Here is a 27,581-nt window from a genome sequence, read left to right as displayed (position 1 = left end):
TGTTTCAGAGCATTAATTTCTTTTCAAATGAAAAACCTGGGGTGGTGGAGGTGTGTGTGTGTGTTGGGGGAGAACCCAAGGTGGAACACTACTGGGGAGTAACAAGAGGTTCATTTCTCTGGTCAGACAACCAAGTGAGGAGGTAGTTATTCTGAGAACTTCTCAAATAGAGAATATTATACTGATCTACTGAGAGTTGGGAAAGTAGCAGGAGCTTCTTTGTGAGACTGAAGATAGCAACAGGAATACTTCTCCTCCAGGGAAGTCAGGACCAGGGTGTCAGTGCAGCTGAAATAAAGACGGAATGTGTATAAATGGCACATAGAGAGTATCAGACAGTGTTATGAAATCAGCATAAATGATAATACATTCGTTTCCAAACATGTCCTACCTTGACAGTGGCTCTTTTCTGATGCTAGAATTTTAAAAGTATCTATAAGAAAAGAATACACACCATGTCATTATCACCCAGTTTTGATGTAGTGATCCTTCAAGCTCCTGGTAACACACTTCATATACAATATGTTCTAATTTCTAATATTACTGTCTGTAAAATAACTAAGTATTTTAAACAGAGTTTAGGTTACAGTGTTCTCAGAAAGGGTGCCATAAGGAAAGTAGTTTATTTTATAGTTATAAGTGAGCAAAAACTCCCAGTTAAATAGCAACATTGAAAAAACAATAGCAACACTCCTCCAAATTGCCTAAATAATATTTATAATTATGTCAAGAGACCACATGCTCACCTTGTTACATCACCACACATGGCAACCCCATACAACCTTGAGTCCCATCATCACTGCTGTTGAGTTTTTTCATTCGGTACTGACGTATTTCTCTTACCAGTGTGTAAAAGGCATCTTCAACACCCTTTAAAAGAAAATGATAAAAGATAGCTTAACAGACACAATCCAAGTTGTAAGCTTCTCTAATTTGTACTTCTTCATGTGGATTTAAAATTCCAATTATTAAATTACTGGCTGATAAAGTAGGATGATTTAAGAAGAGGATACTAAATTTAGCATTCCTATTGAATCATATTAACAGGCTGATAAACAAATGACACATTTTGCAAAAATAACACTCAAGCAAAGGAAAATGGGTAATGTGGGACATAAGAGAACTATCAGATCTAAAGATTCCATTCAGTAGTTCCTGTCATGGTGCAGCGGTTAACGAATCCGACTAGGAACCATGAGGTTGCAGGTTCAATCCCTGGCCTTGCTCCATGGGTTAAGGATCCAGCATTGCCATGAGCTGTGGTGTGTAGATAGCAGATGTGGCTCGGATCCCGCATTGCTGTGGCTCTGGCACAGGCCAGTGGCTGCAGCTCCGATTAGACCCCTAGCCTGGGAACCCCCATATGCCACAGGAGCGGCCCTAGAAAAGGCAAAAAGACACACACACACACACACACACAAATAAAAAAAATAAAGATTCCATTCAGAAGGGCTTATGCCTTAAATATCGGCTGGCATTGATGGAGAAAGAACTAATGTTTTATTTTTTGTTTTTTAGGGCTGCACCTTCGGCAAATGGAAGTTCCCAGGCTAGGGGCTGAATAGGAGCTGCAGCTGCAAGCCTATGCCACAGCTGCAGCAACACCAGATCTTCAACCTATACCACAGCTCCCTGCAATGCTGGAATCTGCAACCTACACCACAGCTCCCTGCAATGCTGGATTCTTAACCAACTGAGCCAGGCCATGGACTGAACCTGTGTCCTCATGGATACTAGTCGGGCTCGACACCACTAAGCCACAATGGCAACTTCTAGGACTAATGTTTTAAGTATCTTTAATCAAGGATCTTTATTTTAGAAATATTTGTGCATGTTTATGTAGGAGTAAAAAAAAAATACCACATCAGAATATTAATAAGTTCATTGGGGTTTACACAGAAGATTAAAAAAAACACACACATACAAACAGAACATTACTAAAAAATCCAAAACAGGAGTTTCCTGGTGGCCTAACAGTCAAGGATCCAGCATCATTACTGTTGTGGCTCAAGTTGCTGCTGTGGTGTGGGTTCGATTTCTGGCCTGGAAACTATCACATGCCTCAGGTGAGGCCAAAAAAAACCCCCAAAAGCAATAAAGAATTTGGATCATATCTCTAGTGAAGAATCAACCAGTCACACTTTTATTTTTCTTTTTGCCTTACACAAACCCTTGCCAGATGCTGTAAGCTGTACTATACCTGTCTGGTTTTGGCTGAGGTTTCAATGAATGGAATCCCATAACTCTTGGCCAGTTCATGGGCTTGTTTCGTGTCAACAGTCCTTGTTGGCAAATCACACTTGTTTCCTACTAGCACCATAGGTACATCATCTGAGTCTTTTACACGCTTAATCTGTTCCCTAAAAAAGAGAATGTTATCATAAGATTAAATTTTTAGGAAAGAACAAACAACTGAGACAATAAAGAAAATATAGTGAGTTTTATCTAGCCTTTTTAGCATCTAGTATTGAGGTGGACTTTTTTCCTCCTACTTATAAAAGGCCTTATATACTAGGGAGACTGGTTTAGATTCGATGCAGCAGCCATAGGGAAGCCAAATTATCAGTTCACCTTCTATCTTGACACACATGCCTCTGTTAGGCTCCTTGATTCTCTAAAGAGCTTGGCTATGGATTTAACTGGCAACTTGAAATCACACTCTAGACTAAGGTCTAAAGTATAAAAAGTAAAGCTTCTGCCTCCAAGTAACTTTCTGAAGCTCCCTTGAGAGTGACAGTATTTAGTGAAAGACAGTCCATCACTTTTCCAGATGAGTGGTATCCAAACATTTTCCTTAAGACCAAGATATGAAATAGAAAATACCAGAACTGCTCTTATTAACGGGGGACTAAAGGATCTGGAACTCCTAACTGATAGCACTCCCTTCAATGACATGTCAGACATACATACAGCAGTTTGGAAACTATTGCTCCAGGTTCTCTTGACCAGCCCTATCCAACAGGATTTTTTATGATGATGGAAATGTTCTCTAGCTGTATTGTCCAACTATATCCACTAATCATGTGAAGTTACCGAACACCTGAAAAGCCAGTAGCTACTGACGCCAAAGAACTGATTTTTAAAATCTGTTTAATTTTAATGAATTTAAATAAACACATATGGTTTGTGGCTACCATACTGTACAGCACTGCTCTAGACTCTACCCTTGGATTGCATACAAAGTCATGTACTTGAAATGCAATTTTGGTGTGACGGCAGTCGCTTATGTGAAGGGAAAAAACAGCATAAGAAGAAAAATGATTTATAAAGATTCAGCAATTTTTTTTTTTTTTTTTTTTTTTTTGTCTTTTTGCCTTTTCTAGGGCCTCTCCTGTGGCATATGGAGATTCCCAGGCTAGGGGTTGAATCGGAGCTGTGCCACTGGCCTACGCCAGAGCCATAGCAACTTGGGATCCGAGCCACGTCTGTGACCTACACCACAGCTCACGGCAACGCCAGATCCTTAACCCACTGAGCAAGGCCAGGGATTGAACCTGCAACCTCGTGGTTCCTAGTCGGATTCTTTAACCACTTCGCCACGACAAGAACTCCATCAGCAAATATTTATTAGGTACTTGCCAAGTGTTGAGCATTTTAAGTGCTGCTCTTAACTCTAGGAGAAAATGGAAAGTAGAGCAGGCTTAGGAGAAGAAAACCAGTTTTGGACTAATTTGTTTCTTGAGTCATTATCTTCATATGGAGCATACACCAGGACTCAAGGCTACAGGCAGAACACTTGCGTGAGCATTTACTCTGTGCTAAACACTGTTCTGAGTGATTTACATATTTATTAATTTTCAAGCAACTACTGGTGGGTACTACTATCTCCATACTCTAGATAAGAAAACCTAGGCACAGAGATTTAGTACTTTGCATCTAAGTTCCACGGCTAGGACATGACGGAGCCAAGTTTCAACCCAGGCAGAGTCTATATTCTTAACCTTCATGTTATTCTGCTTAAAGAACACTGAGCTAAGAAAAGGGAGCCCTGGGTTTTTGGTCCTGGATCTACCACTAATAACAACCATAATGACAAAAACTTAACAAGCGAACCTCTGAACTCTGTTTCTGATTCAGTAAAATAAGAATGCTGTACTAGAATTTTTTACGGTTCAAATTTTAAGGTTCTGCAGAGAAAGACCATCTTTACTTTCCTCTGCCCAATCTGTTCCTTCCTGCTATCTTCTCTATTACTTAGTGAAGACCGTTTTGCAGAGGTGTTTTTCCTCTCTAAAACCCCCTTGCAATCTCTCATAACAACACCTCTAGGGTTTTTTTGTTTGTTTGTTTTTGGTCTTTTTGCCATTTCTTGGGCCGCTCCCGCAGCATGTGGAGGTTCCCAGGCTAGGGGTCGAATCGGAGCTGTAGCCACCGGCCTACGCCAGAGCCACAGCAACTCGGGGCTCCGAGCCGCATCTGCAACCTACACCACAGCTCATGGCAACGCCGGATCCCTAAACCACTGAGCAAGGCCAGGGATTGAACCTGAAACCACATGGTTCCTAGTTGGATTCGTTAACCACTGAGGCACAAGGGGAACTCCAACACCTCTAGTTCTGGATCACTCCCATTAGCAAGCTTCATTTATGTATTATTACGCATTCTAGCCGTAATAGGTTATACCAAATAAACTGTGACATTAACTTTCTGTAATAACCCCAGATTCTCAATGTCACAATCCAATACCAATTCTTTTCATAATTAAAGAGCTATATCTTCCCTAGTGTGGTACCCTCATCCCCAACCCAAACAAGATCCTTTCAGAAAAAACAATGCTCCTAGTACCTGTAGAGGTTAATATCTGCAAATGATTTGCTATTATTGATGGCAAATACACAAAGGAAGCCTTCGCCTGTCCTCATGTATTGGTCTCTCATGGCACTGTACTCCTCTTGTCCAGCTGTATCCAGTATGTCCAACAGGCAGGTTTCACCATCTATAACCACCTGTTTTCGGTAAGAGTCCTGGGGATGTGGAAGGCAGGGGTTGGGGGGGGGCAAGGAGAGAGGGAGATGCCATTTGTATTAAAAATCACAGGGAATGCAACACTACTGCCAAGGTTAAATAAGCTCCTAACCAAGTCCATTTCTGTCTCTTCCTCAAACTACTAATATATAATCACAAACAGAAAGTACTTAATGCCACCCTAGAAAAGCCCCAAGTTCTGTATGTCTGCAGAAAGGAAAATGTGGTCACTCTGTTCCTGGAAAAGATGAAGAAAATGTGGTAATACAAAAGACAGTTCTAATCCACTTAGACTAGAGATTAGGTTCACAGTGTATTTCACTAAAGTATGGACTGGATCGCTCTTATTTGAGCTGTTTATTGTCCGTTTGTAATTTTAAACATACCTCCACCAATTAGAACTTAGCCCTGGATATAGGGTCTTTTGCGTTTAAGACTAAATACACAATTACCTTTCATTTCAAAATTATAATACCAAAATATTTTTCTCATCATGACAGATTATACCTTTGGGAAATATTCCTCAACCAAATTGCTAAAGGTTCCAGACACAGTATAGTTACATTAATTCCTCAGGAACATAGACATGCACAGATCATATTAAAAAATACTTTCGATTTGGCTCTAAGGCAAAAATTTTACTTGTATTTTAATATTTATGTTCTGGAGTTCCCGTCGTGGCTCAGTGGTTAACGAATCCAACTAGGAACCATGAGATTGCGGGTTTGATCCCTGGCCTCGCTCAGTGGGTTAAGGATCTGGCGTTGCTGTGGCTGTGGTATAGCCCAGTGGCTATAGCTCCGTTTAGACCCCTAGCCTGGGAACCTCCATATGCCATGGGTGCGGCCCTAGAAAATAGACAACAACAACAAAAAATACCAAAAAAAAAAAAAAAAAATTATGTTCTGGGAATTCAGTTCAAAGAAAATAACCTCATCACACTTAGTAAAGATCTAGCTACAGAAATGGTATGCAAAATAGTTTGCCAGCCCACTGAACAGCTCCTCTGTAACTCACTCTGATGTGGGATTTTAATATACTTTTAACACAGAAGTCACACTGCCAAAATTTCTTTGAAGCATGAAATATGGTCCAATGTATGAGTGTTCTGAGGAAATGAGCAAAAAAAACAAACACAAAACAAAAACCATAAAGCTATGTTTTAGTTAAACTAATTTATGATAATACAAGTCAATGAAGTGGTTATTTCCTGGCAGGGTATGGGGGTTTGACTAGAAAGGAGCATGAAAAAACTCTCCTGGGCATTAGAAATAGTCTATATTTTTATCTACATGGCGGTTACATAGTATACACAAATTTAAGATATAGATAAAATAAAATACATTTTATTTATAAAAATATTTTATAAAATATAAAATAAATAAAACTGAAAAAATAATAAAATGTTCTAACCATGAACACTAAAGCTATTAGGCCTAAAATAAATTCTGCCAAGGACTAATGACTAATTTTTAGTAACGACTCTATAAGAATTAGCTTGCCTTAAACACTCAGTGGCTGGGTGGTAGGAAGAGCAGGGTGTGGATTAAAATAAAATAATCTCTAGAATTAGACATTCTAAATTGAATAAGATTACAAAATTCTGTACTTAAAGGACTTTAGATGCCATTTACTGAAGCCCATGTGTAACATGAACTCTCGCAAAAACAAAAGAATCTTTAAATAAGTAATAGTTACAGCAGTGCTCTACCAATCACAAAATTTTAATAGTTTTTCACAACATCCCTTGAGTGGCAGGCAAAAACAAGTTTATTGTAATTTAATAGATGAGGAAAATGAGGCTCAGAGAGATTAAATGATTTGCTCACTATCACATTACTACAGAAACTGCAAAGAGGGACCGTATTCCCAGGCACAGTGACTCAAAATTTCATACTCTTTCTACCCCAACTCAGTCTCAGCTGCTTCAACTAGCTAAAAAACACCCATCTCCGAATCCTTTATCTCCATCCTGCTATTATTCAGTTATTCTATCTATGGCCCGTGCTTCTTTTTAACAGAGCTATCATATATGTAGAAACTTGGAGTTCAACATTGATTCTGCAATAGTTTACAAAACTGATTTTAGAAAATCTTCAGCAGCTAATAAAGTGAACCCTTATTCACAAACATGGAAAGCTTTACTTATTGTATTACTGAACACAGTGTCCCAAACAATTTTACTTTCTCTCCAGATTACTCCTTTAGTTAAGTTAAAGTATAGCTGAAGGGGATGGGAAAGGGAATGGCTAAGAGTAAACCTAGAGAGCGGCTAAGGGTCAGCGCACTACCACTGGGCCTCACCTCTATGGTGGGATCATATTCATCTACAAAGTGGTTCTGGATTAGCTGGATTGTCAGTGCGCTTTTCCCAACACCACCTGCTCCAACCACCACCAGTTTGTACTCAGTCATTTCACACCAGCAAGAACCTGTGGGAAAGCAGCAGTTAGGGTTAACTGGCGAACCACATCTACAGTACTTCAAAGCTTTCTGTAATCAACAGTAACTAAAACCAGAGTTTGAAATGTATCGGTTCCATACTTTCACCCACTTGGTCCTCAAAGTGATTCAGGAGTGCAAAAACATTTGCAGGTTACTGTTGGCCACAGAATTCTGGATTAATGTTCCAGCTACCCCCACCCTCATCTATTTTTCAAGTCTTTGGGCCCCGCCCTCAGCCTAGGGTAAAGGAAACCCTTCTTCCTACTCGTCCTGCAAATCTTCTCAGCTCTAGGGGGCGGCCTTCAGGTGGCCCCCTCTTCTTACTCCCCTACCCGTATCCAAAGAGCTCCCCCATAAGGGATCAGAACGAAAGAACCCCCCACCCCAAACCTCCCGCCCAGGGCCTTTGTCTCCAGCTCTCAGGTTCCGCTCGACTCCTGGCAACAAGGAGTCATCAGTATGCTCCAAAGCCGAATGCTACACACGCCAAAGCCTTACCTCAAGCTCCGCCGCCTCCGCTTGGGACAGATTAGAACCACAACCGGGAAAAATGTTGGAGACCCCGGAACCGCCATGAACAGCCCCCACCAGGGAGCGGCACTTCCGGCCCCGCCCGCTACGTAATCAGTCAGCGCCCCGGGCGCCGGAGTCCCCGCCCCAGCCACGTGGGCCTCCGACCCAGAGTCACGCGGCAGGCCGCACCCAGACCCGTCCCTCCCATACAGGACGTTTTAATAATGAAAGCGCTTAGGTGCTAGTGTCTCAAAAATCAGTAAAACTTTATTCGCTTCCATTCTTTCGCCATTAACAGAAAACCGGAGAAAGCAAAAATGTTATGTTTACAAAGATAAACGGCCTCTTTACCCAGAGAAGATCAAAACCTCAAACGACAACGGGGAAGACAGAAGCACCCTCCCCCACATCCCCTGAGCTGACCCTTGTCATCTTAAGACAAAGCCTTTAGTCCACTGGCCAGGGACCCTGTATATGGCCAATTCAAGATGAGGGCCAAGAAATCAAGACCAATCCGTTCCCGTGATATAAAGTTGAACATAAGCTACACCAAGGGTCAAGTGCCTGTATTTTTACAGGACACAGGAACCAGGCGGCTACTATAAAAAAAACAAGATTCATTTCAGGCACAACTTTTTTATTTTCTTGTTTTGTTTTGAAATCATTAAAAGAAACTGGGTCCTAGAAGCTGCAGTGATCTAAGCAGCAGCAAGTTTGTGCATTCGTCTTTTTTTTGTTTAAATATGTTTAAATTATCATACTGCTGGCACACCTCATTTGCATGAAATTCTGCACCATACATACTAATTGTAGTAAAGTTACCCCCCAATCCCGGGGTGGGGGGGTAGAAAAAAAACAAAAAAACACCCTACTCTGGAAGATAATTTTCACTGAAATCTAACCAAACTTGGTTAAGTGGACTTTTTGACAAGATTATAAATGATATGAAAAATAACATTTTAACATTTGGCCATCAACTTAAGGAAATGGTTTGCCTATACAAATTTCTGTAATTTTTAATGTATTCTACCCTCATATAGTCCTCAGAATTAAAGCATAATGAAAAGGAAAGAAAAGAAAAGGAAAAAGAATGCAACTGAGTGCTAAGGCAGAATATCTTGCCAGAAGTAATGAAGGTATATACTAAATACCAAGTGCAGAATTTCATTGGGCCAACACGATAACAGTCTGTATCACTTACACAGGCGAAGTGGATTTTGCAATTACCAGTTGCGTTAAATGCACCAAATAAAGCTCCTAAAATTGATACTATAAGGCGCCACCTTAAGTTTTCCAGGCTGCAACTGTGCATAATTTTAAAATGGTTTTCTTAAATTTATTTATTTTTTTAAACATAACACGAGGAAGGTGTTAAAACTGGTGTAATAGCTCAATATAATAAGTATTCCAGATTTTGGGAGGGATGAAAAGGGAGATATTCAGAACCCTTCACCAGAATCCCCCCAACTTGATCATAGTGGATTAATGATGTGCTTTGTGGATGTGGTTAGTCAATGACACCAGCTTGACGGATCTTTCTTTCTGCACCAAATCCCTGTGAAGAAATAAAATTGCAGTTAATGACAACCACACAGTACATTCACAATTCCAAAATGGACTACAAAAGCATTAAACTGTCTCAGCCACCACAAATTCTCTGGCAGAAAAGAACTGGACATCTTACAGTAAGCCATCCTGATCTATTGCCTAAACTATGTTCAAAGTATCAGGAACACCACGAAATGTGCTTCTTATTGTAAACACCTGTTATGTTAGTGGCTGAAACAATGGGCAGGGAATCCTAACTCGTTATAAGTAACAGTGCAGCTTCTTGGTAAATTAAGCTCTCTGAGCTCTCTGAGTCTAAAATAGGACTTCAAATAGAATATTGGTCTGTCAGTGGTTGTGCCCCCAAACCTTGTACACCTTCGTACCATTGAGTTATCTGGTCCCCTTGGCTGACGAAGAACCATTAGGCGAGGAGCACTGGCATCATCCAGGGTGATGTTCTTCAAACGATTGACCAGCCTATCAGGTCGTGGAGCTGCAACAGCCTTGGGGCCCTCGCTGTGACAAAATCAAGAAGTGAGAAGTAACACTTGGTAAGAAGATGGTACTTGCAGAGGAGTGTATTTTCATCTAACCAAATGACTCAGTTTTAATGAGAGGGGACTCTTGCCTCACCTAGCTAACTAGCTGGAAAGACAGGACAGTCAAGTTCGTTTTTGTTTTTATTCCCAACTCACAGTTTATTACTGCGTAGGAGCTGGAAGAATCATTTGAGTGAGGGGCATCCCTATACTGGTCAGCAACTAGAAAGACCAGTTCCACAGACATACAAAACAAAGTAGCGGGTATGAAAAACCTTAGAAAAGGAAAATATGAAGAAATATTTCCAGAAACTCTCAGCTCTTCACATGCTAAAATGTTATTAACCAAAACAAAAACACAGTGTAAAAACTATAAAATTAGAATTTTATGCAGCATATAACCTAGAAATTGCTTGATGGAAGAAAAAGAGCTAAGCAGAATCCTTCAGAACTATATAATCTTTTTATACTTAAGACTTATTATACTGTAAGCACCCAATTAATGTTTCATTGGGCCACATTTATGGAACTAAAATTTAGACAAAGACAAGAGGTTCAAAAAGAGGACGTGGAGTTCCCGTCGTGGCGCAGGGGTTAACGAATCCGACTAGGAACCATGAGGTTGCGGGTTCGGTCCCTGCCCTTGCTCAGTGGGTTAATGATCCGGCGTTGCTGTGAGCTGTGGTGTAGGTTGCAGACGCGGCTCGGATCCCGAGTTGCTGTGGCTCTGGCGTAGGCTGGTGGCTACAGCTCCGGTTCGACCCCTAGCCTGGGAACCTCCATATGCCGCGGGAGCGGCCCAAGAAATAGCAACAACAACAACAACAACAACAACAACAACAAAAAGACCAAAAAAAAAAAGGACGTTATCAAGAAATAAGCAGAAAGTGGCAAGAGGATAACAAAAAACAGTGATGGAAAAGTGAAGAAATACGATGAAGCAGAGATTACAAAAGTCAAGAGACAGTCCCGAGAGATTACTGATCAACAACAATTAACAAAAAACTCACCAGACTCGCCAAACATTACAGGCACTGCACTTGCCAGTGCGCTGATTAAGAATCACTGAGAATTCCACTTCATCTCCTGCCTGCAGCTCAATGCCATCCTGAACTTCTTTCACATGGAAAAAAAGCTTCTTGCTATCTCCTACTTCATAGTTAATGAAGCCAAACTGAAATTAAAAAGACAGTAGCTAAAAAAAATGACATACCACAGGAGAGAAAAGAAACTCACTTTGAACAAAGAACAATGCTTGATCCTAACTAGAAGGGGATCTTATAAAACATGGTGTCAATGCTGAGGTTCAGCCGCCTGAGCTGTAATACAACCACACTTGAGTCTGCAGATCTTATCAGGAAAGTAATGTATCTGAAATCAGTGCCATTCATGCTATCATAGCTTGAGAAACTAAAAAAGGTGTCTTGTGTCTTAATACATTGCATAAACTAAGTTTCTGAATTAAACAAAATTAATAGGAAGCTGTTACTTGAACATATGTATTGTTTTGATCCCTTTTAAAATTACTAAGCTGGGTTATCATATTATTAGAAACAGCCATACAAAAAATGTTGTGGTCTGCTGTATAGCACTGGGAACTGTATATAATGACTTGTAATGGAGCATGACGGAGGATAATGTAAGAAAAAGAATGTGTGTATCTGTATGACTGGGTCACTTTGCTCTACAGTAGAAAATTGATGGTTTTGTAAACCAAGTATAATGGAAAAAATAAAAATCATTAGGATATAAAAATGTTGCAGTTTTGTGTTTTTATAATCACTAAAAAAAGGGGATAAAATGAAAATTAAAAATCAAATGGGAGTTCCCGCTATGGCACAGCAGAAATGAATCCAACTAGGAACCATGAGGTTGCGGGTTTGACCCCTGGCCTCGTGCAGTGGGTTAAGGATCTGGCATTACCATGAACTGTGGTGTAGGTTATAAACACGGCTCAGGTCTGGCACTGCTGTGGTGTAGGCTGGCAGCTGTAGCTCCCATTAGACCCCTAGCCTGGGAACCTGCACATGCTGGGAGTGCAGCCCTAAAAAAAGCAAAAAAAAGCAAAAAACAAAAGAATATGACTATAGCAGTTCAGGTTACTGCAGAGGTGTGGGTTCAATCCTTGTCCTGGTACAGTGGGTTAAAGGATCCAGCTTTACGGCTGTGACGCAGGTTGCAGCTGCGACTCAGATTCAGTCCCTGGCCTGGAAACTTCCGTATGCCACAAGTGTGGCCATTAAAAAAAAAAAAAAAAGTTGATGGTTCCCCCCAAGGCTGAAAAAATGTCAAGGTTTTGGTCATTATTTGGTTATTCACTTATAAAAGGATCAAATTCAGATGCAGAGATATTACCACTTACCTGATCTTTCACACACTCCACTGTGGCCCTACGCAGGGGTGTGATGTTGTAGGCCATAGTCTGTGCATTTTGGCCCAAGACACACAATTGGAACTTGACACTCTCCCCTTTCTGTAGGCAATCCCCTTTGTTGGCCATCCCAACTATGCCAAATGGATAGACCTCACCCTTCATATCCCCTGTAAAGAGAAACAGGTAAAAATCTAAAAGCTAGTATTTTACAACAGCCCTCTGCTAATGGTTCTAATAAATGTATAAACAGGTTGCTAAAAATACATTCTCTTAAGAATTTTTTTTATAACTGAGAATTTTTTTTGGGCTGTGCTCTCAACATGTTGCCAGGTCAGGGACTGAATCCATGCCATAGCAGTGACTCAAGCCACTGCAGAGACAATGCTGGGTCCTTAAAGCCACTGTGCCACAAGGGAAACCTGAGAAGTTCTACCTTAAAGCTTCAATAAAATCCTAAATGCTAAATACCACCACAAAGACAAATGAGAATTTGTACTTCTTCACCTTAGTAGCTAATGGACAGTTTTAAACCACATTTGTGTAATAAAAAGTAACACTATCACTCACAATCTTATTACTTTTGAGCTTTTTAAAGCACTATGGGTGGCTAATATGATCCACTGGATTATTCTCTTCCGAAGTTCACAATATGAGCCAACCAGTCAAAAACATTTATGGTCCATACCCAATTGGGCATTAAACTACAACCCAGGCATAGGCAAAAACTATGTAGATAACTTTCTTGGCACTCTACCTCCTTTCTTTTTTCTGATTGTGGCTCCTTCAAACCAACAGGCACCTTCTCCCTAGATCAGGGCTCATCAATCGCACTTTCTTAAAGGGCCAGATATTAAATACTTTAGCCTTGTAGGATCCTGTCACTGTCACAACTACTCAACTTTCCTGTTGCAGTGAGAAAGCAATCAAAGGCAGTATGTAAATGATTGGTTGTGGTTGTGTTTCAAGAAAACTTTATTTATAAAAACAAGCCATAACAAGAGTTCCCACTGTCGCTCAGTGGTAATGAACCCAACTAGGATTCACAAGGATGTGGCCTCACTCAGTGGGTTAAGGATCTGGCATTGCCATGAGCTGTGGTGTAGGTTGGCAGCTGTAGCTCCAATTCGACCCCTAGATTGGGACCTTCCATGTGCTGTTGAGTGTGGCCCTAAAAAAGCAAAAAACAGAAAAGAAAAGAAAACAAACACAAGCCACTGTATTTGCTGAGTTCCGCCCCGAAGTAAAAAGTTGGCTAGAGGTTAGTAAAGACTATGGATAAAAACTGGACCAAAGAGTTCAGTTTCTTATCAGAAGATGAATTCACTGAATCAACATAGGTGGAAGAGAGGAGAAAAACATCAGATACAAGAGGAAACTTCAAAACCTGGAATGCTTTTAACCATTCTCTTCATGATTATAGGGCTAAGTGAAGATTTTCTTTTCAAACATACAGGAACTAAAAACTTTGAAGAGCATACTTCCAATAGAACAAGTCATGCAAAGGATTAGAGACAGCCATTTATCAAACACTTGTTCATATTATCTTCATTTTAAAGATGAAGAAACTGAGCTAGGGAAGATTTAATGAATGTGTCTAAGGTTAAATGGCTAGGAAGTGGAGAGCTGGTGTTCAGATCTAGGTCTGTCTGGCTCCAAAACCCTTGGTCTTGTACAGGGTTAGTTGTGTTCCTAAATAATAAGAGCTATTCCCACCACAAAGTGGGGAAATGTGACCTGTCTAGTCTCAGAAACCTCTAGCCTTAGAGCTTTCAGGAAAGTTTCTGTTTCCACAAATCCTTGTTTTGGACTATATCCTTGCTTTGGACTATATCCTATATATAGCCGGTGGTGAACAATTACTGGATTGGAGGTTGGCGATGTAAAAGTAAGTAAAAATGGCATAAAAGAGGAGAAAAAAAGGGCATTTTGATATTATCTCATGAGTTTTTAAATTAGTTGCCCATGTCCTCACAGCCCTCTTAAAGGTATAGTGTCGCCATGGCATTAGTTTAAGACTTACTTGAGTCAATTCATATTTGGAGGTCCTAGTCCTCTGGAAAACAGAAATTCCTAAGAACCTCACATGGTCAAAATGTTTATCAAGGCTCATTTCCTTCTTTCAAATAGCCTGCTGTTTCCCACTTTATATTCTCCTATGACTCCCAGATGACACAAGATTTATTCTCTTCATGAGTCAAGGCATCATCTTTGGTTGGAATTTCAAATCCTCTCACCAACCCTACCCTTATAGTAATTCTGCTATACTAATCATCCAGTGTTCCCTACTACCATTTATACTGAAAATTTATTTTATGCAAAAAGTTGGTCTTTCTGGTGTTATCTGTTTGGGGTAAGGGATGGCACCAGAGTAGGAGTTACCAAAGATGGAGAGATAAAGGCAGAAAATGAAAATAGAGGGAGGCTTGACTAGAGACAAGTAGTAGGATCCTCATGGAACCCTAGCTATTAAGTAACGGATATAGAAAACTTTTATAGCGAGCAAAAATTTTTATAGAATTGAATGCTTACTAGGAAATTCTGTAAATACCGATGTAAATAACCAGTGAATAATAGAGGAAAACTATAAAGTTGTACTAAACCCAGCCAATTGTGAATGTCTGATTATCAAACATTAAATGTGTATTTTTAGTGTGAGATTTTGTTCTCAGACTATTTCAATAAAACTCAGAGTTGGGAGCTAGCTCACATATCAGCCATATGCTCACGGTAGTCATTTGATCACAACATAAATCCAAGCTAAAGGGGATCTCATTTCCAAGGGAATATAAAAATAAAAACAAAGCATGGTGAGAAAAAAAAAAAATACTTTTTCACAATTCAGATCCTAAGGAATGTAAATAAGCACTATAACACCACATTTTTAAATCTTCAAAGCCCTCATTTGAAGGTTAAGGCAAACTACAGTCTGAAAGGGAGATTCTTACCTTCCTCCACAATCTCAATCATTCCTTGGTACTCAGTCTGCGTTGGATCAACACTCCTCAAGGGGCGAATGACTTTACCAGAGTAGATGGTGGGATCAGCTTCCTCAGTAATGCCATTCACTACAAAACAAAAGCACGTAAACCTCTCCCTGTACAATTTTATTTAGTTCTACTCCACAGGACAATAAAAGCTAAAACCATCAAAACAAATGTTATTAGACGTGGCTGATTGTCTTTGAAATACTTCTAAACTACTATTAAAATTAAGTTGTTTAAGGATTTAAGAAGCATTGTCATTTAAATGTCTTGCTCTCTTCATCTTTTCTAGGTTGACCAAAGATAATCTTTTTAGTGGGGCCTTTCCTGGTCTCTAAAAGTATTGGAAAGGCCATACTAATATACTTCCCCAATTAATTTTATCTTAACATCTTTCTGAACATACTGCTTGTACACTATTTTCAATAATCTCGTTTGCAGATTTGTCTTCTATTCACTCCGGTATCTAAACTGTAGCAGCATTCACTTTTAGATCTATTTATTAAACTGAAAAAACATTCTTGGCTCCCCTTTCTCTGGAATTACACAAAGGAAAAGTACTACATGGGGAGTTTAGATGAGAGCCAAAAGTAAGGCGCAGGTCTTTTAAAAGTCAGAGATCGTAAAATAGCAATGATTTTCTTAATTTCCCATTACTTTTCATAGGTAGACTCATTTTTCTCCAAAATGGTCTTCTAGAGAAATGCCTCCCTCCCCAATTCCATGGAAATTATCATGGGGTTATTTCTGAAAAAGAGATACTGAACTGAAAATACCCAAAGTTAATGACCTAGAATACCTATAACAGTGGTTCTCAAACTTTAGTGTTATCAGAACCACCTGAAGGACTTGTTAAACCAGACTGCCCATCTTCAAATTTTCAGTTAGTCTAGGGTAGGGCAAGAGAACTTGTATTTCTATCAAGTGGCAGGTGATGCTACTGGACTGGGGTTCACACCTGGAAAAACACTGTTCTGGAATAATAGGTTTTTCACTCCCTCTCCCACTCTATCCCTTACCTCTCACTCAAAGCATAGGCTGAGTAATTAGAAGTCATTAATTCATTACCTGAGTGTGTTTTGCTCACTTTTTCTGCACTGACTTTGTTGCCTTTGCCTTTGGACAAGCTGTATTCAACCATGTCCCCCAGTTCCAGGCTATCGACATCACCAGAGAACTCACTGTGGGGAAGAGGAAGGAGATGATATCTGAATAAGCATTTACCACAAACATCAACAGTAGCAAGTAGCCTTTATTTCTTGTATTATAATACTCATGGTGTGCTTACTTAAGCTGGATACTGTTTGAAGCACAAACTAATGTAATCTTCAGAAACATCCTATGAAGAGGTACAAAATCCCCAGCTTCAAGATAATGAAACTAAGATGTCAGGAGATTATTTTTATTTGATAAATTTACACAGGTATTAAGTGGCAGAGCCTGGATGCAAACCAGAACTGTATGGTTCTAAGCCCATGCTCTTAACCACCATGCTGTAACACTAAATCAAACAGAAGTACAACACTCTGGTAGCAGCATATGAAAACAGTATTCTTCTACTGAAGCAGAAAAGCTACTTACTATCCAATGTTCAAAGCAGGAATAGGTCTCTCTGTATCTTTTGACCACATGTTCTTTATAAAGAGGTAGATAATTAACTTTAGTCTATATAATGCCATAATTTACCAATATGAAATCTGGGATTAAAAAATACATAACCACCCAAAACCAATGTTTTTGACTCCAAAGAATGGATTGTAAGCTCTAAGTTCCTAAAAGGCATTCCTCACCTGTAATGGAAAAAGATTTCCTTATCATGATTGGCTGTTTCAATAAATCCAAAATTATCCTTCAGAGTTGCCACATAACCCAAGAGCCTCTTGGAGTTGGAATTACGACCTAAGAGTCGTACACAAGTTGCAATCTGCTGTCCAGGCCTCTGTTTGTCACTAATACTGAATTCAACCTGAGAAAAATAAAGGTGCTCATTAATGCCACTTAAACACCAAGGTCTAACTGACCTACAACTCCCCAAGACCTTGCTTTCCACTCAAAGTATCTGGAAGAAATTTTTTACAAAAATTAGCACTTCTATTCCTCATTCCATTTTTCACAAGGATCAAGTCTTGCATTCCAGGGTGTATTCCTTATAAATTCTTCATTTCTCTCAAGATCAATTGGAAAATCAAACATACCAAGTATGATAAAAATGAATAGCAATGTAATGCTATTACTTTGATAATGTTTCAATGACTGTTTTAACTTTTTTTTTTTGCTTTTTAGGGCTGCAACCGAAGCAAATGGAAGTTTCTAGGCTAGGGGTCAAATCAGAGCTATGCCTGACGGCCCACACCACAGCTACAGCAAAGCGAGAGCCAAGCTGTGATCTACACCACAGCTCATGGCGATGCTGGATCCTTAGCCCACTGAGCGAAGCCAGGGATCAAACCCGAATCCTCATGGATACCAGTCAGACTCATTTCCGCTAATCCACAGACAGGAACTCCCTGTTTTAACTTTCTTACCAATATTATTAATTTTATCTGAGGTAGCTGCCTTCGGCATATCTAACATTTAAGTACTAACTCCTCAAAAAGCTTGCTAGACCCTGTCTAATTGAATAAGCTGCTTTTAAATAGGATGTTCTTTTTGGGGGGCCACCCCACAGCATATGGGTTCTTGGACCAAGGATCAGATCTAAGACAGCTGTGACCCATGCTGTAAGTGTGGCAAGACCAGATCCTTTAACCCACTGTGCCAGGCTAGGGATCAAACCTGCATCCTGGGGCTGCAGAAACACTGCTGATCCTGTTACACCACAGTGGAACTCTAGGATGTTAATTTATTAAACTTGCTAAGCCCAAAAGAATTTTAGCAAAACTTTAAAGAAACCATTTTGTAGGATTTATGAGTAAGATGATAACTTTTAACCCTCCCACTTTTCCCAAATAAAGAGTTATCTTGCCTTGTCTCCTATTTGAGGAGAAGTAGATCCTTCCACATCCTTGGCTTGAAAAGCAATAGTCAACTTCACCCCACAATCATCATAAGCAATTACACCATCCTCGGCTTCCTAAAGAAAGAGATACAGTCAGAAAACAGTGAAAGGAATGAAGAACAAAAACAAAAAAACAGTGTAAGCACAATTACACTTATTACAGACCTCTGAGCCAAAAAACTGGCACAGCTGTAGACATTTCCTACCCAAGCGTCTCTAAAATACGTGCTTTTTGTATAAATAAAAGATGGTCTTGTCTTAACCAAGGGATAACTCAAACTACTGCAATTCGGTCTTTTAGTCTTAATTTTATTGTTGCTGAGGGAGTGCTTACTGACAAGGCGTGCCTATTCTATACTTTTCATACCCAGTCAGAAATCAAACTGGGGATGTATTTTCAACCAGTCGGAAATTTACACAGGCTAAGAAGCTTCTGAATTGCCTGTTTTGAATCTCCCACCGTACTTTGCAGTTTTTTTGTACATAATATTATGTCAATATATCTACCAATGAGTGGGAATTTAATTTGGTACAGTATCTAGCACAATTCAGAGCATGTAATGTTCAAACATATAATTAAGTTATGATATACTAATGTTTCCACTAAATCACTGTCAATACGAAAAGATTACCTTTTCAGGCTTTTCATACAGAAACACAGTAACGATGATGTAGAGCAACTAAATAAATCACATTGTTTCTATGGTTTCAACTATCATTTCTATGAGGTTTAATGCCTATATGCCTACTATAACTTCGACTATTTCCAATGCTCCAAAACTCATTACCAACTTTTACATATTAAAAACCAGAGAGTTCCCGTCATGGCTCAGCAGTAACGGACCCCACTAGGATCCACGAGGACACAGGTTCAATTCCTGGCCTTGCTCAGTGGGTTAAAGGACCTGGCGTTGTCCTGAGCTGCGGTGTAGGTCACAGACATGGCTTGGATCACTCTAATACATATTTTAGAGAAGCCTGGATAGCTGGCTGTGGTGTAGGCCAGCAGCTATAGCCCCAATTTGACCCCTAGCCTGGGAACATCCATATGCCATGGGTGAGGCCCTAAAAAGATTAAATAAATAAATAAATATGAACAAGCTTTAAAAAACAAACCCAATTCCCACCCTTATGCCATTTATACTGTTAACTGCTATATATGTACTGAACATTTACAATGTACCAATCATTAAAATAAGTACTTTGTATTCATCAAATTTAATGCTACGACAAAGCCATTTCCATAGCTGGTTTGTATCCCTTATTTTATTTTCCTTTCATGGCAGCACCTGTGGCATATGGAAGTTGCCAAGCTAGGGGTCAAATCGGAGCTGCTGGCCTATACCAGAGCCATGGCAATGTGGGATTCTTAACCTGCTGAGCAAAGCCAGGGATCAAACCTACATCCTCATGAATATTGGTTGGGTTCTTAACCTGCTGAGCCACAATATAAACTCCTTTATCCCTCATTTTATAAATGAATAAAGTATTAGGAGGTTAAAATAAACTTGACTGAGGCTATATAGCCAGTAAAAAATGATGCCAAGAATTGGACTTGGGTTAAGTGAAGACTGACGTCATCAATGAATTCTACCTCTAATGGCATCAACTCTTTTGCAAGTCAGACTCAACATCTCAGCACTCATTTTTTTTCTCCTTATGGCTGCACCTGCAGCACTCGGAAATTCCTGGGATAGGGGATGAGTTGAAGCTGCAGCTGCAGGCCTATGCCACAGCCATGGCAACGAGGGATCCAAGCTGCATTTCAACCTATACTGCAGTTTGTGATAATGCCGGACCCTTAAGCCAGGGATTGAATCTGCATCCTCATGCACACTATGTCAGGTTCTGAAACCTATGAGTCACAATGGGAAGTCCCTCAGTGTTCATTATTTAGTCCCAACTCTTTCCACCCATTTACTTCAATATCTGACAATATACATACTATACACCAACGATTAAGTAGAGATAAGACAAATCTTGGTCATTAAAGAACTCAATTAGCAGAGGAGCTAGATTCATAAAGCTAGTAAGTGCAACCCATTGCAATAACCACAATGACAGAACTTAAGTACAGTACTGGCCTAAGAAGAGAGCAGGAAACATCTCTAGCTCAAGAGCTCTCTTGATCAAGACAGCTTTGCCAGAAACATTTGGGAAGAAAGGCATTCAAAGAGTTAAAGGTCATTAATAAGCCCCCACTGAATATTCTTTAATAACATCACCTGCCACTTGTAATATTCTTCCTATAGGGACTAGGCACTATGAAAGATTTTTTTTTTTTTTTTTTTTTTTTTTTTGCTTTTTAGGGCCACATGTGTGGCATATATGGATGTTCCTAGGATAGGGGTTGAATAGTAGGTGCAGCTGCCAGCCTACACCACAGCCACAGCAACACCAGTTCCAAGTCATGTCTGTAACCTATACAGCAGCTCACAGCAATGCTAGACCTGTAACCCACTGAGCAAGGCCAGGGATTGAACCCACATCCTCACAGATACTAGTCCGGGTTCATTACTGCTAAAGCACAAAGGAAACTCCTGAGGGAAATTTCAAAACAAAACAGGAAATAATCATTTTTTAAGTTTAAAAACTGAACTCCAACATTTCCAAGCTACAAAATAAGCAGTAAGCAAGATGCTATCTTTGCTCTTTCTGGCTCTTAAGTAGTTATTTCTAAATTTACATTCCTTTCCTATTATTACCCATGTATCGTCTCTTCTCTACATCCATTATCTCTGTCCCTAGTTCAAGGAGTATCTAAACTATTGAATAATTTCCTATAAAGCCTGTTCATCTTTTTGGCTTTCTCCACCCCAACCTAAGGGTCAAGCTATTGCCATTATCTGCCTCCAAGTATATATCGATGTAATTTTCCAACAGAAATCTTTTTCTGAGTACAAAACAAGGTCTAAACTCTTTAATAAGAGTAGCAATCCACACTTTTTCAATCTAGATGTATCCTCATTTTTTAATCTTTATTTCCCTTGTTCAGCTCTGTCAAAAGGAAAACAAAAACAAAACCAACCACCCTATCTGTCAAACTACTTAGTGCTCTAAAAAGAAACTGAATTTTTCTAATCTATACCTCTATTCTGTGAGGAAAATCCTTTCTTCATTAATCTCCACCTATTAAATGTCAATGTCTTAGTGAAACCATACCAGATCCTGCGAGTTTAGAATTTTTGTCAGAGCTCTCTCACTGACCTTTTAAGCAGCACTTAAAACTGTATGAATTACCTGTTTCTAAACAAGTCTTAATTCGTTAAAACTTAAGAGCAGAAGCCGTCTTAGACAGCTTTACATTTAGGATTTTTATTCAGTGGATTTTTCAACAGATGGAGTTCAAATGTGTGAACTAAGTCTACCAAATTTCATTTAAATTGCTTGGATGACAAGTACTATCATTTTAGATGAGCAGTTCTAAACCAGGGGTGATTTGAGGACATTTGCCAGATTCTGGAGTCATGTTTGGCGTCACACAGGAGGAAGAGAAGAGATATTGGCCTCCAGTGGGTTAAGGCCAGAAATGCTGCTAACCATCCACAAATGCACAGACCAGCTCCCCTCTCTGCCTCACCCAAAGAATTATCCAGCTCAAAATGTTAATAATGCTGAGGAGTTCCTGACGTGGTGCAGCGGAAAAGAATCCGACTAGGAACCGAGACGTTGCAGGTTCAATCCCTGGCCTTGCTCAGTGGGTTAACGATCCAGCGTTTTCATGAGCTGTGGTGTAGGTTGCAGATGCAGCTCAGATCTGGTGTTGGCTAGCAGCTGTAGCTTCAATTTGACCCCCAGCCTCGGAACCTCCATATGCCGGTGTGGCCCTTAAAAAAAAAAAGACAGAAACAAAACAAAATAAAACAAACAAAAAACTTAACCTTTTTTTAAAATGGCTGTACCCACTACATATGGAAGTTCCCAGGCCAGGGACTGAATCCTAGCCACAGCTAAAACCTATGCCACACCTTTAACCCACTGGGCCAGGCCAGAGGACAAGTCCGTGCCTCAGCAGCACCTGAGCCATTGCAGTTGGATTCTTAACCTTCTCTGTCACAGTGAGAACTATAAAACTTACCTTTTCTTTGCCTTTATTTGGGCTAGTGGTTTTAGGATTGGAAAAAGTGGCTTCTTTTTCTACAGTGCCCAGAAAACGATGATCTGAATGAGAGTGGAATGAAACCGTGCCCTTGGGAAGCTTTTTAATCCTAATAGCATGATTTCTTTGGGCAGAGAGCATATCCTACAAATGATAAACACAAGTTAACTTCAAACTGAAAAAGGAAGCATCAAGAAAATCTCCAATACTTGTCTCAAAAACTACTCACAGGAACCACAGTAAACTCTACTTCATCTGCAATATGGAGCTGGTTCCCATCCAGAATTTCACTGAAGTGGAAGAACATACGAGCATCACGATCCACACACTTGATGAAACCAAAACCATCTCTCATGGCAGCAATTACACCCTGAAATCAAAATAATACTTTCACTAGCCGTTAAGATTGTTAAGACAACAATACTGTAGCTTGGCGGCACTGTCAAGTTAAATTCAAAAAGAATTTTCTGTATTAAATAGCCAAATATCGTACCCATATTTAAAATGTTCAATTTAAATAAAAACCCGTCAATTTTGTAAATTAACCTCTAAAGTGGCAGTGTGAGACTTCCCAGATGCTATTTTCTTGGCCAATATATTCTAGAAAAAGTTACCATTTCTGAAGTTAACATATGCACACAACATATTCCACTTAATTCTCAATTTTGTGAAAAACACCAATATGCAAGATGAGGAAACCAAGGTTGAGAGAAGTTAAGCAATTCACACATTATGTGGAAGAAACCAGGATTCCAAATAAGACCCAAGCTTTATGATAGTGTAACTTCCAGAAATTAAAAATCTACAGGACAATGCTCCAAATACTTCAAAAGTCTACTAAAGCCAACTCTTTAGTTTCTACCTCAAAAATCTGTGAGCTAAGGCACAGAAGGACTTAAGATTTAGGTCTGGGAAAAAAAAAAAAAGGCAATCCTATACTCATGTTTTCCCCTTCTTTCCAAATTATTAGCTTTGTGAGGGCATTATATTCAGAGTAACTGGCAATTGGTAACTCACCAATAATCTACTCATGACATATTTACACATTACAGAGATGATTATTCTATAATCAGTTTTGAATACAGCCTAAATAATATCCTAACATTTAATTCTTGCTAAATTCTACAGCAGCCAAGCTATTCAACAATGTATTTAGGAGTTCCCTTCATGGCTCAGTGGTTAATGAACCTGGCTAGCATCCACAAGGATGCAGGTTCCATCCCTGGCCTTGTTCAGTGGGTTAAGGATCCAGCATTGCCATGAGCTGTGGTATAGGTTGCAGACATGGCTCAGATCAGGCATGGCTGTGACTGTGACTTATGTCAGTGGCTACAGCTCCAATTAGATCCCTAGCCTGGGAACCTCCATATGCCATGGGTGTAGCCCTAAAAAGACCAAAAAAAAAAAAAAAAAAAAAAAAAAAAAAAAAAAAAAAAGTCTCAAGAAACTTAAATTATCATTGAATGTATACAGTTCTATTAACACCGAGATATACTGTAGATGTTATGATCCCTAACAGAACTGATAATGTTAATTCATGAAAACTGAAGTTGTAAAATATTTTTGGGCAACAATTCCCCATCTGTCACTTCTGGACATATATCCATTAAAAAGGATTTGCAAACTCCTGCTGCAAAAATAAAAGTAACAAAGACTACTTAACTTCGTTTAATCTAGTGTTTACTAAACATCTTATGGAACCTAAACATCTTATGGAAAACCTACTTTCTACAGTAATGCACTTAAATTTTTCTAGTCTTCAGATTTAATGGCCAGAGAATTACTGACTCTCAAAAGGCCTTAGAAATCATCCTCTCTAGCTCTTCATTCAAAATAAAATCTTTTCTTGGAGTTCCCGTTGTGGCACAGTGGTTAATGAATCCGACTGGGAACCATGGGGTTTTGGGTTCGATCCCTGGCCTTGCTCAGTGGGTTGAGGATCCAGCGTTGCCATGAGCTGTGGTGTGGGTTGCAGACGAGGCTCAGATCCCGAGTTGCTGTGGCTCTGGTGTCAGCCAGCAGCTACAGCTCTGATTGGACCCCTCGCCTGGGAACCTCCAAATGCCACGGGAAGCGGCCCTAGAAAAGACAAAAAAACAAAACAATACAAAACACCTTTTCTCATCCATTTCAAGACATCTAGCAGAGCTAGGAGTCAAACCCAGATTTGACTCAAATGTCTGTATTCTTATCACCTTCATGAGGTAATTACCCAATACTGTCATAACTCAAGAATTTTCAATACCATATTACGAACTTGAATATAACATTGCCCTGCCTGCCCCTTACACTGAATACGTATCTAATAATAACCAATATTTACCATTTCTCTGGCTTCATTAGTGAACTGAAATGTATTTGATAGAACTTCTATGTTGGTTGCTCGTTCTAATTTGTCACGACGGTCTGTTGAAATATTAAACCTAACATGGTCACCTTCCAGCAGGGTCACCTTGGATTTTGTATCTTTGTCTCCAAAGGGAAGTTCTTTAGGAATCACAAAATCAACTTTGATGCGTCCTGGCAATGGGTCATTCTGATGAGAAGGAAAAACTATTTTAGCTGGAGATTTCTCATCCTTCCTAGTTTTAAGTCAAACAAGAAGAACACATAGCAAACCCACGTTATTTATAATATATAATCCCCTAAAAAAAAAAAGGTGTTGATAACATAAGTCCAATGTGAAAGCCTGGTGTTCTATGGTCACATGACACAATCATAAACCACAATACTGAAGTTACAATCCTGCACTCTGATACTGAGAGATTTTATTTAAGAAAAAGAACTTCAGTATTTTATGCTTTACATTTCCTTAGCAATGATACCACTGGTTTCATCTCCTTCCCTCTGAAAAATCAAAACTGGGAAATATACACTCGAACTATTTTTTTTTCCAGTCCAACCAGCATTTTTTCTTTTGTCCCTTTCTCTGTATCATCCAGTTTTAAAAAAAAGAAAGAAAAGCATATTCATGGATATATCAATGGTTTCTTATTTAAACATACATATTAGGAAATATATGTTCTATAATCACAAAATTATATTACTTGAATGCAATACAAATTCTGTACACCGTAACCACCATATTATTCTATTACTAATGAGGCAAAAGATGATTCTTCTGAAGGAAACAAAACAAAGCAAAAAAATTATTCACCTGGTTTTTACTGGGTACTTTTGGGATAACTTTGGTTACAGTTCCTTCAAAATGTTCAATGCTAATATCTTCAAAAATGACTGTTCCTTGAGGCAAGAGTCTGACATCTGTTGCAACTTCTTTACCCTAAATCAAAAAGAGTTTAGTGGGAAGAGGGATGTCATTTTAACTGTTTCCTCAAATTTTAACTCATTATTGACCTTAAAAGAAGACCAAAGAGCCAGTTAGTCAACTCTTACATTTCTGTCCTTGATTGTGAATTCCACGTCATCTCCAGGTTGTAAGGTTTCTAAGTCACCCTTAAATTCACTATAGTGAAAGAATATCTCCTTTACAACATCACCTCTTTCAATAAAGCCAAACGCCTCCTAAAGCGAAACAAGCATGAAGAAACAGCAAAAATATTATGTACTATTCAACTTGCACACTTATGATTACCATTTACAATCAATAAGCCTTTTCATAAAACACTACTACAGTGGAAAAAGGGGTAAAGTCTAACATTAATACCATTGATGGCCCATTTTAAAGAATATAATTAGTAACCAAAAAATCTTAAGATTACCTTTGAAGTTAATGAAATATGTTTAAAAAGAAGACAAAGAAGAAAAAGAAAAGACTTGGATCTGAAGTATAAGCAGTCAAAGAAAAAAACTCAAGTTTCTCAAATTTGATAACACTTACCTTCATGGCACAAACTACTCCCTGACAACGGGCTTGTTTCTTTTTCAACAGCATAATATTACGAGCACTTACAGCACCAGTACTGGAAAAAAAAATAATGGGATGGGGATGGTGGGGACCAAACAGGGATGAAAAACAAAATGGCTTGGTTAGATCTGAGTTTAGAGAAACAATAAACAAGTTTTCTGAGGCCTCGAGAACTTTATATCATCACTAAGAGCGAATATAAAGCTTATAATACATAATTCTTTTCATATGATTCCTTATTCAAAAGACTTACTGCTCAAACTCCCTGGCCTTTTTTTTTTTTTGTCTTTTGAGGGCTGCACCCACGACATATGGAGGTTCCCACGCTAGGGGTCATATCAGAGCTTTAGCTGCCAGCCTACACCACAGCTCACGGCAACGCTGGAGCCTTAACCCACTGAGCAAGGCCAGGGATCGAACCCGAAACCTCATGGTTCCTAGTTGGATTCGTTTCCGCTGCGCTGAGACAGAAAGACCCTCCCTAGTCTTTTAAATCGGGCACACATACATGTAAATTGTTCTCTTGGACTATTAAAATAAGGTCATGAACTGGTTGCAACCAAAGATAGGGAATGCTAAGTTGAACAAACATTGAACAGGAACTATGTGCTCTGAACAAAGGTATGGGGGATACAGAAGTAAATAACAAATGGTCCTGTCTGCATTGAATGCTAAATCTAGTAGCTATCCCATCAATTACTTCTGATTAAATAGCCATAAAAGAAATATGAATCAACAGTGAGAAATTTGCTATACTTTGAAAAAGAATGATACTCACTTCCAGTGAAAACAGATACATCACATGTTACTATATGTCCCCATCCTTCAGCAGCAGCAATGTAAATCTGATTCTGCTTTAAAGATGGTACGGACAGTATATATAAGATGTAATAGTATTTGTTGGTGTAGTTGTTTTCAATATCTACAGACCAAGCAATTACTTTCCTTAATTCTTTATGGACAAATTTTAGCCCAACTGTTCTTTTTACTTCAAAAACTTAACAGACCAGGAGTTCCCGTCGTGGAGCAGTGGTTAACGAATCTGACTAGGAACCATGAGGTTGCAGGTTTGATCCCTGCCCTTGCTCAGTGGGTTAACGATCCGGCGTTGCCGTGAGCTGTGGTGTAGGTCGCAGACGCGGCTCGGATCCTGTGTTGCTGTGGCTCTGGCGTAGGCTGGCAGCTACAGCTCCGATTTGACCCCTAGCCTGGGAACCTCCATGTGCCGCGGGAGCGGCCCAAGAAATG

General features: G+C 39.4%; 2 protein-coding genes across 5 annotated transcripts in view; both read right to left on the bottom strand.

Moving 5' to 3' along the window:
• Positions 1-121: 121 nt before the first annotated feature.
• Positions 122-7,988, bottom strand: NRAS (NRAS proto-oncogene, GTPase). Its single transcript, NM_001044537.1, is given in 7 exon segments — positions 122-288; positions 392-433; positions 747-870; positions 2,201-2,360; positions 4,786-4,964; positions 7,270-7,397; positions 7,909-7,988. Coding segments are annotated over 4 exon segments (570 nt in total). The 5' UTR covers positions 7,381-7,397; positions 7,909-7,988; the 3' UTR covers positions 122-288; positions 392-433; positions 747-750.
• Positions 7,989-8,165: 177 nt separating this feature from the next.
• The window catches only part of CSDE1 (cold shock domain containing E1), a 41,193-nt gene continuing 21,777 nt past the window's right edge, over positions 8,166-27,581 (bottom strand). For all 4 annotated transcript variants that reach the window (XM_003481484.5, XM_005655415.4, XM_005655416.4 and 1 more), the window contains 14 exons: positions 26,307-26,388; positions 25,862-25,990; positions 25,623-25,748; positions 24,789-25,001; positions 22,695-22,835; positions 22,445-22,609; positions 18,334-18,441; positions 17,159-17,334; positions 16,437-16,549; positions 15,333-15,452; positions 12,376-12,554; positions 11,024-11,187; positions 9,858-9,990; positions 8,166-9,478 (listed from right to left, as the gene is read on the bottom strand). In XM_003481484.5, coding sequence (XP_003481532.2) covers positions 9,431-9,478; positions 9,858-9,990; positions 11,024-11,187; positions 12,376-12,554; positions 15,333-15,452; positions 16,437-16,549; positions 17,159-17,334; positions 18,334-18,441; positions 22,445-22,609; positions 22,695-22,835; positions 24,789-25,001; positions 25,623-25,748; positions 25,862-25,990; positions 26,307-26,388 — 1,897 coding nt within the window. In that variant the 3' untranslated portion in view covers positions 8,166-9,430. The remainder of the gene's footprint in view (positions 9,479-9,857; positions 9,991-11,023; positions 11,188-12,375; positions 12,555-15,332; positions 15,453-16,436; positions 16,550-17,158; positions 17,335-18,333; positions 18,442-22,444; positions 22,610-22,694; positions 22,836-24,788; positions 25,002-25,622; positions 25,749-25,861; positions 25,991-26,306; positions 26,389-27,581) is intronic.

The sequence above is a fragment of the Sus scrofa genome, chromosome 4 (assembly GCF_054392235.1).
Source record: "Sus scrofa isolate SSC_HxYL_T2T_F1_AM1 chromosome 4, Sscrofa_HxYL_maternal_Yorkshire_Landrace_v2.0, whole genome shotgun sequence".
NCBI classification, from domain to species: domain Eukaryota; kingdom Metazoa; phylum Chordata; class Mammalia; order Artiodactyla; family Suidae; genus Sus; species Sus scrofa.
This window is presented reverse-complemented; position numbering and strand designations above follow the sequence as displayed.